This window comes from Carassius carassius, chromosome 43 (assembly GCF_963082965.1).
Source record: "Carassius carassius chromosome 43, fCarCar2.1, whole genome shotgun sequence".
NCBI classification, from domain to species: Eukaryota; Metazoa; Chordata; class Actinopteri; order Cypriniformes; family Cyprinidae; genus Carassius; species Carassius carassius.
In genome coordinates, this window is record NC_081797.1 from 7,695,733 (window position 1) to 7,708,290 (window position 12,558).

The window sequence follows — 12,558 nt, forward strand, 5'->3', positions numbered from 1 at the left end:
ATTGCGGCATACTGTACATCCTCAGAATGCCTGCTTGTGCTTTATAGTAAGCGCATTATGCTTTTATTTTTACCAGAAATGAATTTAGGTAGAAAATAGTAAGAAGAAAAAGAACTCTTAATGAGATTATGGTAAAATGTTTATTGGCTCACGTCCCACAATGCTTTGGCAAGAGTAGTATATCCTTGGCAACAGGACGTGTCTCTAAGCACAGAGCACAGTGACGGCGATTTAAGAATTCAAATGTGAAAATGTGACTTTTTTCAATGTTTGACGATGAATAAATCACTGTTTTTCAAATAAGCAACAAAAAAATAACTGTGGTTGTGCATCCACTGTCATTTAAATGTACAAACTGCAAACGACTCGGAATAATGAGTGCAAAAATATGAAAGTCACAATTAGGAAACCATAGAGGCATTGAGATGTACTATAATTAAAGGTCTGGAAAGTTTATTTTTCCCCCCGACCTTAATGTCTTTAATGTAGGGAACGATAAGGCTGTGTACTGTATGTTAATCAGCTACGCTTCTGTGATTCTCATTCACAGCCAGTTTCTCACAGAGGAGGAAGCTGTCCCACAGGCTCCAGTGATGTGTGGCAAATATCCCTCCCCTCGCTGGCTCGCTCTTTCCCTCCCGCCTCTGCCCTTTAGGAGGTGTAAGCAATATGCCAGTCCTGCTGCGGTCAAACAACACTCCTCTTGTTCCATGAGATGGAGTTCAGGGTACTACTGGGCCGCTGCTAGCGCTCCCCATGCGTGGGCAGGAACTGCTCCCTATGGCCATACTGAGCTCCTCGCCTGGCTAACTCGGCCCACTTTAGTGTTAGCGCACAACATCCTTGCCAAGAAAAGTCAGTCAGGGATGAAGGTAATGAAGGTATGATCACCGGTAATAGACCAAGATAGAGAGGAGAGAGACAGAATAATGTTTGGAGAGCTTGAAACAGTCAAACAAGATGCTAACATACATTAGCTGCAATGCTAGCAACTAGCTGCTAATGTGTAAGATCCTCTCCCCCATTCTGATGATAAAAATAGCTCATAATTCATGAAAACATGATACAGTAATGTCTTTTAAATTACATATCAGAGAATTAAAAGTGTCAAATGAAACATTTATCTTCCTTTGTGTTTTCAATTAGGCTTTGATTAGAAAGCCAAGAGCTTAGTTTATTAGCTTAGCGTTAACCGTTTAAGACTGGTTAACTGGCTCTTTTGATTAGCTAGAACAATATATCACAATAACGGACTACTTTTTCAGGCATTGAGTGGAATAAGACACTGCATACTACTTGCATACAAACCATAAAAAACATTTAAAAACATTACAACGTTTAATTTGAAGCAAAAGAATCTGAAATACGAACAAAAAGTCAGAAGACTGTATGCTTTGTTTATAGCTATAATGAGGGAAAGAAATACAATTCCATGAACCTTTTCAAATGACAATCATTTAAAAAAACGATTTACTGATTTAAACCACTGATTAAAATAGGTTAATCAGAGATGTAAGACATGTTGGCCACACTTTATTTTAAGGTCAAATTCTTGCCTTTACGAAACCAATAGCTACAACATTTGCCTCAATAAACTCTTAATTCGCTGCTTATTAATAGTTTACATTTACATTCAGTCATTAAGCAGACTAGTAATAGTTAGTAAGGTTTAGATATTGGTAGGAATTATAATGTAGAATTTGGTCATGCAGAATATGTGCTTTATGAGTACTAATAAGCAGCCAATATGTTATTAAACTACAACTAGTTAGAATTGATCCCTATACTAAAGTGATACCAACATGTTTATTGAAATATGCATCAGCGCGGGGGCGTGGTCACATTAGATATAATGAAGGGAGACGTGAAAAACGGACATCGGGTTGTTTTCGTATGGATTATTTTATCACAGAATATCTGTTTTCGGCGGCACTTGTTTAGTTTAAAAGTAGACATGTCAAGCTTTCTATAGATATCTCTCTCATGTCTCTTCGTTGAGTATTCACGGAGTTACAGTTCATTTTAATGATCAGCGCAGACAAAGGCTGAAGACAGCACACCTTTGTTATCTTTATTTTATATATTCACAAGGTTTTGTTGTTATGTCTGTATCCAAAAAAAGTAGACCCTTTACAGATTCGATTGATGTATTGTTCTTATCTGTACGATTAAAACTGAAAGTGTCATTTAAGTTCTTTTCGGGGTTATCAGGAGAAAATGACTCATAACGCGTATCCGCGTTAATTGACTCCAGAGGGTTAAGCGCAATGATCTGCTGCACTCTTTTTTTATTTTTTCTGCCAATCATACCATTCTGGTGTAGTATGCTATTATTTAATTTAGCCACTCCTAATGTCCACAAACACTCCTATATTTTAAAACCAAAAGAAACAGGCAATGTTTGTTAGGCCACAGTGTATGCTATACGGCAGAAATAGTAGTATGTTAGTGTGCTAATCTGAACACAGCCATATTCAGTGTTTTTGTTTAGTGAATATGTTTGTGCTCGAGTGTTTGGGAAATTGAATCGATTGCAATGATTGAACTTCTATTCATCTGAATAGCTTCTCCTGGATTGCTTCCCGCCATCTTTTCCGAGGTGGAACGACGAGACTGCAGATGCATGTAAATCAGTCTGCGGGGCTTCGTTGAGATCGGAATGAGAGCTGGCAGGGTGGTGACAAAAATGCCAACACAATCTGAAAGGGCACCGATGAAAGGCAACACAATTAGCATCTGGAGGGGGGAAAATCAGAGACGAGGAGGACGGGAATCACATAGCGGTAATTAATGCATATTAAAATCAATAGCATGTTTGTTTCAATGAACAGCTGACGAGAGATGATGTCATTAAGCGAGTGCTCGTCAGAAGTTAAAAAGCCTTGAGAAATAAGACATATGTGGATGGAATTTTGAGCAGTTTTGAGCAGGTTTCATTAATAGATAAATATTTATTACTCGTTTCAATTAATGGAGTATTCCGGTCCTTTAACCAAATAGAAGAACCTGCTAGCTCTAGAAATTTGAATGAATTTGTAGCAAGGTAGCTCAACTTTGCTCTGCCAGGTCTTGCTGGCAGGGAATTGAGGTGTTTGGTTCCTACATCATGGCCTTCAGCACAGATTTACTCTGACAAAGAAAACCTGAGCGACTCCAAATCGACCGTAGCTTCTCCCCCTTCTGCAAGTGAGATTATATGCCACAATCATTACATGGATGAGGAAGCCAGGCTGTTGATGAATACTGACTCTGGGCTAACCGACTGCATTCATTCCCAGGAGACCACCTTGTAAAGGCTCTTTCTGGAGAATGAACACGTCAGAATGCCACCGGTGTCAGAGAAGATGTGCTGTTGGATGCCATTTTGGCTTATATCTGCTCTGAGATGTGAGGCGTAGGTGCCTATTGCAGTTGGAAGGTAAGACCTGCAAATTAGGTTTGCGTTCATGCAAAAATCACAGAACAATGATAAAAGCTCTGTTTCTGAAACCTAGTGAGCTGCTTCCTACATAGACAGCAAATTAACAGCAGAGTCACTGATTTGAAATGCTCTACCTAGGCATATAAATAGCTTTCTCAATGCTATTTCTGATAATGATAGAAAATAACAAGAATAAATAAAACAAAGCAATAATATATCTTATGCTGCTCATCTTTATGCATCAATGCAAATTGCCTCACAGCTGCATTTAGGTTTGCCTGTGCAAAAATGTGATGGTTTAGGTCACTTCCTGTTTGTTAATGGCAGAGTCCAATCTGCCATTTCACAATGCCATTAAAAAAAAGTAATATATAATATATAAAATATATAATATATAATATATAATATATTATAAAATAATATATTAAGTGAGAAAAGATGCAATAGTCTATTTGAAATTTACTGTTAATGTAACATATTTCCTAAATTCTCAATAAGAACTCATGCTCTGGGCACTGCAACAACCTGTGTCTACTGAAGGATCTGCATTTAGAAATATGTTTTGGAGTAATAAGTCGGTAAACAATTCTGCTTTTTGATCAAAAGGTTTTTGTTTTTTCTCTCCAAAGTATTCAAAATCTTTTCTTGCTTCCAATCAGTTTCATAATGTCCAAGTTTATATACATAATATATATATATATATATATATATATATATATATATATATATATATATATATATATATATATATATATATATATATATATATATATATATATATCAATAATATAGTATGTACAGTAAATAATAATAATAATAATAATAATAATTATAATTATAATCTTACATAACAAAAACAAAAAATAAAGCAATAAATAAACAAAACAAAATAATTATATATTTGTTATGTAATATATTAGTAATAGTAGTAGTAGTAGTATCATTATTATTAGTATTATTAAATAATAATACAAAATAATCTAATATATACAATTAAAAAATTGAATAATAGAATATAAAATTATTTTATAAAATAATATTGTTTATTTTAATGCTCTTAAAATAATAATAATAATTATAATAATTATATATATATATATATATATATATATATATATATATATATATATATATATATACACACTTAATAGTTGATACGGCTTGTTTATGATATAGTCTGACATTTGTCTTCCCAGTTCAAAAGTCCAGCAAAAGCCACCGATAACATCTGAATATGTGCTAATTGAGACATTTGCTTTATGTTTGACTCTTGAATTATTCCTTGACATTTGACAGTGAGAAAAATTCTCATTTAACTTTCAGTGCCTTAAAAATGAGTCACATTCAAAGCAGAGAGATGAACAATCATATTCAAATCAACTTAATCTAGTCGAGCAACAGAGGAGCTCTGTAAATGCAGTGTCACTTCATTCATCCTCTTGTTGAGCGCTAAGTGAAGACATACATTTTAATTCATTTAGGGCCCCAAGCTTGCAAATTGAGCCCTCCGTCATCGAGGCCAAATCTACCGAGAGGCCTCTGTCTGCATCAAGAAAAGACAAGATTCTGATTGAGGATCTTCTGTAGAATTGCAAATGGATCTGAAGCATATAATTGAGCAACCCAGCTTGAATGAATCAGAACTGTAGATAAAAGTGGGGGCTATAATCATTTAATTTAAATCTTATATGGTTGTGAATCCTCATGGATTTATAACTTGCATATGATAACTTGAGCTTTTAACATCTTAAATGTATTTTTAAAATACTCAATAAATGGTCACAGCTCATTAAAGCTTGTATTCGGAGCTGTGTGTATGATTTAGATGTTGGTCAAATGTTTAACGGGCTACATTTGTTCGTATTTATGCTAGTATCTTTAACACTCTGAAATAAACTCTTTTTTTACCTTGTTATTAATTAACACTTGGTATGACTAAGCTAATGATTGTAAATAAACAATTTGATTAAGGTCCTTCAAAGTTCTAAAGAAGCTGGATATATCAATATTTCAACTTTTCAAAAATCATTAAAATGAGCAATTATGCATGTAATTATGGATCCACAGGTGACAGAGGGTTAATTTGTGTTTTAAAAATCCTTTTTTTTTTAAATACCATGTTATACCTTTAAACCATTCAAAAGGTAGGAATACTGTTCTATTTTAATATATTTTAACAGAATTTTTATGTGATGGCAAAGTTGAATTTTCAGCATCATTACTCCAATCTTTCTAAAATTTAATGACCAATCATTATCTATTATCGATTCTCAATTATTAATAATGTGTTTTATTTTTGACAGTTTTTTTTTCCCGCTTAATACTTTTGTGGAAATAAGACATTTAATGTGTCCTTGCTGAATAATAATATTCATTTCTTACCCCAAGTTTTGATCAGTTTAATGTGTCCTTGCTGAATAAAAGTATTAATTTCTCAATGGAAATATATTCAGCAAAAACGTTTAACATTGACAATATTAAAGGTCCTATGACATGAAAATTTCACTTTCTGAGGTTTTTTAACATTAATATGAGTTCCCCTAGCCTGTATATTGTCCCCAAGTTTCTAGAAATTGTAATCGGTGTAAATCGAGATTTTGCTATCTTTCTCTGCCTTTGAGAAAATGGAAGCTCAAACGGGCTGATCTTGAATCTCCTCTTTGTGACATTGTAAGGAGAATTGTTACCTCCCTTTTCTCTGCTTTGCCCGCCCAAATATTTACATATAATTCAGTCGCAACGTCAGCAAAGGCGTTACAAACAGACTTTTATGATATGGATTCGACAGCACAGGCACAAACAGTGAATAACAGTGTTCATTAATGCCTGATCTGTGATCAGTGATTTCTGCTGTGTAGCTAATTATTCAAGTTCACACAGACTTTCTTTCTAAATCGTTTAATACTGTTTATGCATCAGTGAATCAAGCCAGTGACTAAACGATCAACTTCACATTGTTTCTCTTAGTAGCATGAAACAAATCTGTTATTTAAATTGTGATTTAACTACAGAGAGCGATCAAAGAACGCTCCCTTTTTTTCGGAGCTCTCACACATCGCGAGTATATCTGCACACTTGCCCGTTACAATGAATGACGCTGTTATGCTGCACAACAAAGCTCTTACTGTATTAATGTGTTTGCTGTTAGTTGTGCTGAAAGCATTTTGTGAGAGAAAACGTGTTGCAATAATGACGAGATCACTGCATTCACGCGATAAACAGACTCTGTCTACTCAATGCTCATCACTGCAGCCTTTCATGTGATGGGAAAAGATCGAAAAAATAATTATATAATCAACAAATCCACGATTCGTTAATCTTGACAGCTGTTATACTATATATATATATATATATATATATATATATATATATATTTGAGAGGGGTTCCACATGTAATACGCATTTCAAATGCAAAGATGTCAGCCAATCACAAAAGTTGTCGTTTACTCGGAGTCTCACAGCAGACACGCCCCTTCAAACAGAGCATTCAAGCCAGAGGGCTAATATCAGGATATAAAAATGCTTGTTATTTCTAAATTTTAAATGTAAAAATCATACTAACAATATAGGTACACCTAAGGAAACATTAAAAAGCATTTAAAGAAAAGGAAATAATCCATGTCATGGGACCTTTAAGATATGTAATATGATTCAGAAGGATCATGTGAAACTGAAGACTGGAGCAATGGCTGCATTTTTATATGATAAAATAGCTATTTTAAATTGTAACAATATTCACAATATTACAGTTTTACTGCATTTTTTATTACGTAAATGCAGCCTTTATGAGATACTGTATATAGGAGACTCCTTTCAAAAAACAAAAAAAAACAAATACAAAAATAATTATTAATTATTCCTACTAACTTAAGTTTTGACTGGTAGTGTATTTTGCTCAAGCATTTACAAAAAAAAGAAGCGCTCTTACCCGGTAGTAGTCAGTGCTGTAGATGTCTCTTGACATTCCAAAGTCTCCGATTTTCACCAGCAGCCCGTTGCCCACCAGGCAGTTGCGTGTGGCCAGGTCACGATGCACAAAGTGCTGAGACCCCAGGTAGACCATCCCTGATGCGATCTGACTGGCTATGTGCAGCATCTGAGATAAACCCAGTTCCCCATTGTTCTGCAGCGGCTGTCCGTCAACCAGGATCATTGCATCTGGACCATGAGCTCTGTGAGTATAAAATAATGCCACTTCAGTCCCCTAAAATATTTGGATGCTTACAAAACACTTTAAAATGATTGCATTATATAAGAATGAACTCAGAAAACTTTCATGAATACTTTTTACATATATATGTCAGTGCAATGCACATTAAAGTTACCAATAGATTACTTTCTTCTTCAAAGGAAACGTATACTGTATGATTCGATTTGCATCCCTGCCAGTTCCTCTGCCCTTTCACGAATGTATCACCTCGCAGTTTTGACAAAACCTGTTATCCCCCATAATCCTGCTGGCTGGAAAGAGAATGTAATTTTTGCTCTTTCGACAGGGCTCTGTCAGAAACCATGTACACCTTTGTATCCACTTCCTATTGCTTGTTCAATACCTCTGTGGAAGGTTGTAACCTATCAATCACAGTCAGAAAGAACCTGCTGACATCACAACGCTGGATTTTACATCACAACAAGAAAACGAATGCAGCATTATAATGCAGGGCTTCCCACCCATTCCAAAAAAATAAAAAATAATAAAAAAATAATAAGTACCTATAGAAGATACTGATTTTTGTTAGTAATTATTAGCAATGTATAAATTTCTGCTCATTTTTGGCAGAATATGCAAAATTCTAATAATTTCAACAAAATAGGAGGATCATGACAATTGCAGGAGTATGTAAACTTACTGTATTACTTGTAGCTATATATATATATATATATGCCATAAAATGTATAGAATTATTGGAAAATAACATACTGCATATTTTAATAAACTTTTGAAAAATTATGTTATATATAGTTTATACATACAGTAGATGTGTTTTAGATATACATTTAAGAAATTGTCATGCAGTAAGAAGTTATACATCTAAAACTACTCAACCAACCAACTAATTAATTAACTTTTCTTGTCTTTTTTTTCCCTTCTTTTTTTTTGGTAAAATAATAATGCTTTAATACATTCCTAAAATACTGAAGATGATGATAATGATGAAATAATAATGATTCATGGATATGTTAAGCTTTAATTAGCCATATAACATTTCTTATATTTTGTTACATTTAGATTATTTCATGAAAAATTTATATATTTTAAAATGAAATGGGAATTTCTTTCATAATCATAATTAAGGGTTGCAATTTTTTTTGAATGTTTCCGGAAATTTACTGAAAATTTTCCGCCCCTTTGCAGCCCTAACAATTCCTATTCGGTTTGCAGCCCCACAAAAATTCCATCATAAACCTCTGGTTGAGAAATTCTGGTCTCCTCATGCTGAGAAATTCCCAGAGCATCATTTTGGAATTCAGTGGTTCCAGAATTATGTTCTACTTGGTCTATGACCTCAGTCAATTATAACCAATTCCCTTCATATCTCCAATCATTAGACAAGCAAAGCACAAAGATTACTGCATTATAACAGCCACGAACCTGAGGAACTTGTTGAGGTCTCCGTGTTTCATGTACTCAAAGACCATGATAAGCGGATCTCCATCTACACAGACGCCGTAGAACTTCACTATGTGATCGTGCTGAAGGTTGGTCAGGAGCTCGGCCTCCCGCTGGAAGTCTTTCCTCGCCGCAAGGGTGGGATCCTTCAGGGTCTGCGCAAACACATAAGACGGCCAGTTAATTGTCTAATAACTACAAAAACACCCAGAAACTAAAGCATTGTGGGGAAAACCAAAGATATCGTGGGGGAAAGTTAAATAAAAATCTGTTTTAAAAAACAAATAATTTATATGATTAAATATATTGTGTATATCCAGGAATTAAATGCATTTGCTGTTGTTTTTTGAAACTCACAGTACAAGTAAATTAATTAAGGGCGCTTAAATGAGTCAGTCTGTAATAAATAATTCAAGTGAACAATTAATCAGGTTAATGAGACTAACCACTAACAACTTATCTGGATCTAAACGGTTCCGTCTCTAATGGTTTATGAATCGATATACAATATGCGACAAAGCAATGGAGCATGCAGAGCTATTTTTGACAATACATTTAAATGCATAATCAAAATGTAAATGTTTTAAAAACAACATTATTGCACATATGTTGTAGACATCCAAAGTGCTTCAAATCATGCAGTTAACATGAGACAAAGCTGAATTTTTAGGATCATTATCACATGATCCTTTAGATATTATTCTAATATGATGATTCATTATCAAAGTTGGAAACAGTTCTGCTGCTTAATATTTTTTCAGAACATGTGATACTTTTTGAGGATACTTTGATGAATAAAAAGAAAAAAAAAAGAGGCTATGTTTTTCAAATATAAATATTTAGTAATAAAAATATACACTAATGGTCAGTAATTTTTTTTCTTTCTTTTTTTTAATAAAATCAATACTTTTATTCAGCAAGGATGTGTTAAAATGATAAAAAGTGATAGTAAAGAAAATATATCATTAGAATATATATTATTAGAATTTTTTTTTTTTTTTTATAAATGCAGTTCTTTTTAACCTTTTATTCATCAAATATATTAGAGAGCAGAACTGTTTCCAACAAACAATAAATCAGAATATTAGAATGATTTCTAAATGATCATGTGATAGACTGGATGTTACATGTGACACTGAAGGCTGGAGTAATGATGCTGAAAATTCAGCTTTGCATCACAGGAATAAATTATTTTTTAAAAGTATATTCAAATAGAAAACTATTATTTTAAGTTGTAATAATATTTCACAATATTACTGTTTTTTCTGTATTTTTGATCAATAAATGCAGGCTTGATGAGCAGAAGAAACTTCTTTCAAAAACATTAAAAATAGTAATGTTTCCAAACTTTTGGTCTGTACTGTATATATATATAGAATTATATATAAGCTGGATTTACTAATATTTAATCATTTTTTATTAATTTGATAAAATTTGCATATTTCATGTTTAATACTATTTCCTTATTAATATCATGTGTAATATGAACAATATAATAAAATTGTTAATTATTTTGTTTCCTCATGTAAAAAAAAATGCATACATATAAAGATAACCATTTTTTTTAATTCACAACCAATTATAAATGTCAGCATCTGTGAAACCTTAAAACGTTGACACAGATTTGAATAGATGAAAACATAGTACGTTAATGCCATTACTGCACAAATATTGCAGAGATCCAAAGTGCTTTCAATTATTCATGTAACATATTCTTCCATAACAGTTTATATATTTTTCAGAATTTTAAAATGCACATATTTATGGACTAAACCTTGGGGCGCCAAAGAAGATCCACAAATGAGCATGGCATCTCGGGTTTGTTTCGTGCCTGTCTTTGTCTTTTCTGAAAGATTTAATAGTTGCCTGTACACATCCATCTTTCATTCACAGAAAAATCCCCCCCTTTGAGGCCTTGGCCGTGATATGTCAATTGGTTTCCCAGTCCCTCTCACAGCCAGACTTGCATCATGGTGTGTTTGTGAGGAATCGCTAGTTCAATTATGTTATAATTGCGTTTTGCCCTCAGAGCTCACAGTTTAATTTCAATTAGATCTACCGTGGGTTAATCCATATCAGGAATTGCAAAAAGGTACATGCGTTGGAGATGGATGAGGGAACCAATTCGCAGATGGCGAGGTATTTATCCCTATCCATAATGCTTTATTAGCCTTGTGTTGCAAAATTGGCCACCTGCACAGGCAGGAGAGAGCAGAGGGGACGAATCCAGCACCACCTGGGGGGCTGTCACTCGTATAAGGGTCTGGAGGTCTTGGGCATCAGGTGGAGATGGGGGAGAGCAAAGGTACGAGAGAGACACTGGCAGCTCTTTGGCCAAAATACAAGGCAAAACCTGACCTCTCTGAATTTGAGCTGGACGGCTTTCAAACAACAGCTGCAGTGATGGAGCTCCATGAAGCCGACGAAGCCAAGCAGCTTCCCATAGGAACGTTTTATTGCTCAGAGATTGCTCATTCAAAGCTAAGGAGACACATTTAGGTTTCCTTTAAGTGTCAACTGTGCCTCAGAGCAGATGTTGCTACTACAGTTCCTTAGGTGAAATAAAAATAGATGAAAATGACACCATTGTTGAAAGGCAGTATACGTATAGAGCTATGAAATTAAATGGACTGTAGCTCAAACTCATTTCTCATTAGATTCCTCCAAGAACAGAACAGTTTGGTTTTAGAGAAACCTATTTTTAACCATTTATTTTTAAGTCCTTTTTCTTAGGAGAAAAATCTGAGAAGCAGGACACTTGGTCTCTATGTAATATTACTGCTATGTAAAAGAAAAAAGAGAGAGAGAAAAAAAATTTGATATTAGAGAACTTATTCATGATTTTCTTCCAATGGGTTGCCGGTAAAACAGGGCATGTGGCTGCTTGTGTTCTTCTGCACATGAGAATCATCTTCTGACACCATCACAGGATTCAGAATGAACACATCAGCACAATCATTCTTGATCACAGCGCCTCCAGAATAATATGCTTTGAGGGATGATAAACCGTCATTGGAAGACAGTGTTATTGCTCCAGATTTATTTCTCCAGCTGACCTAAACAAAAGCTCCACGACATGATAGCCAACATCGTCTCAAAAATGATGAAAAAGAGGAACCCATGGGGGATCTGGGTGCTGGTAACATTATGACCAGATATCTATAACTCAAATATAGGGTTAGAAATAAAATAAAAAGTCAGAATTGCGAAATGTAAACTCTTTCTTTCTCGAGATTCCGAGTTTACAATTCGCAATTCTGACGCTTTTTCTCTGAATTCTGAGATTACACCTCGCAATTCTGACGCTTTTCCCTGAACTCTGAATTTACATAATGCAATTCTGACATTTGTCCCTGAATTCTGAGGTTATACCTCACAATTCTGACATTTTCCCCTGAATTCTGAGTTGATTTCTCGCAATTCAGACTTTTTTACCTGAATTCTAAGTTTACGTACAGTTCATACCTCACAATTCGGACAATTTCACCAGAATTCTGAGTTCATACCTCGCAATTAGGACCTTTTT

At 34.2% G+C, this 12,558-nt stretch overlaps 1 protein-coding gene and 1 long non-coding RNA gene across 2 annotated transcripts in view; one reads left to right on the forward strand and one right to left on the reverse strand.

Annotated features, from left to right (window-relative positions):
• LOC132125157 (NT-3 growth factor receptor-like) overlaps positions 1-12,558 on the reverse strand; it is a 239,498-nt gene that overhangs the window by 14,385 nt on the left and 212,555 nt on the right. Inside the window, exons 14-15 of the mRNA XM_059536416.1 lie at positions 9,015-9,187; positions 7,350-7,593 (exon numbers count right to left, since the gene is read on the reverse strand). Coding sequence (XP_059392399.1) covers positions 7,350-7,593; positions 9,015-9,187 — 417 coding nt within the window. The remainder of the gene's footprint in view (positions 1-7,349; positions 7,594-9,014; positions 9,188-12,558) is intronic.
• LOC132125159 (uncharacterized) lies at positions 2,570-3,419 on the forward strand. The gene is made up of 3 exons (XR_009426859.1): positions 2,570-2,783; positions 3,067-3,186; positions 3,279-3,419. It is a non-coding gene; the product is annotated as an uncharacterized LOC132125159 (long non-coding RNA).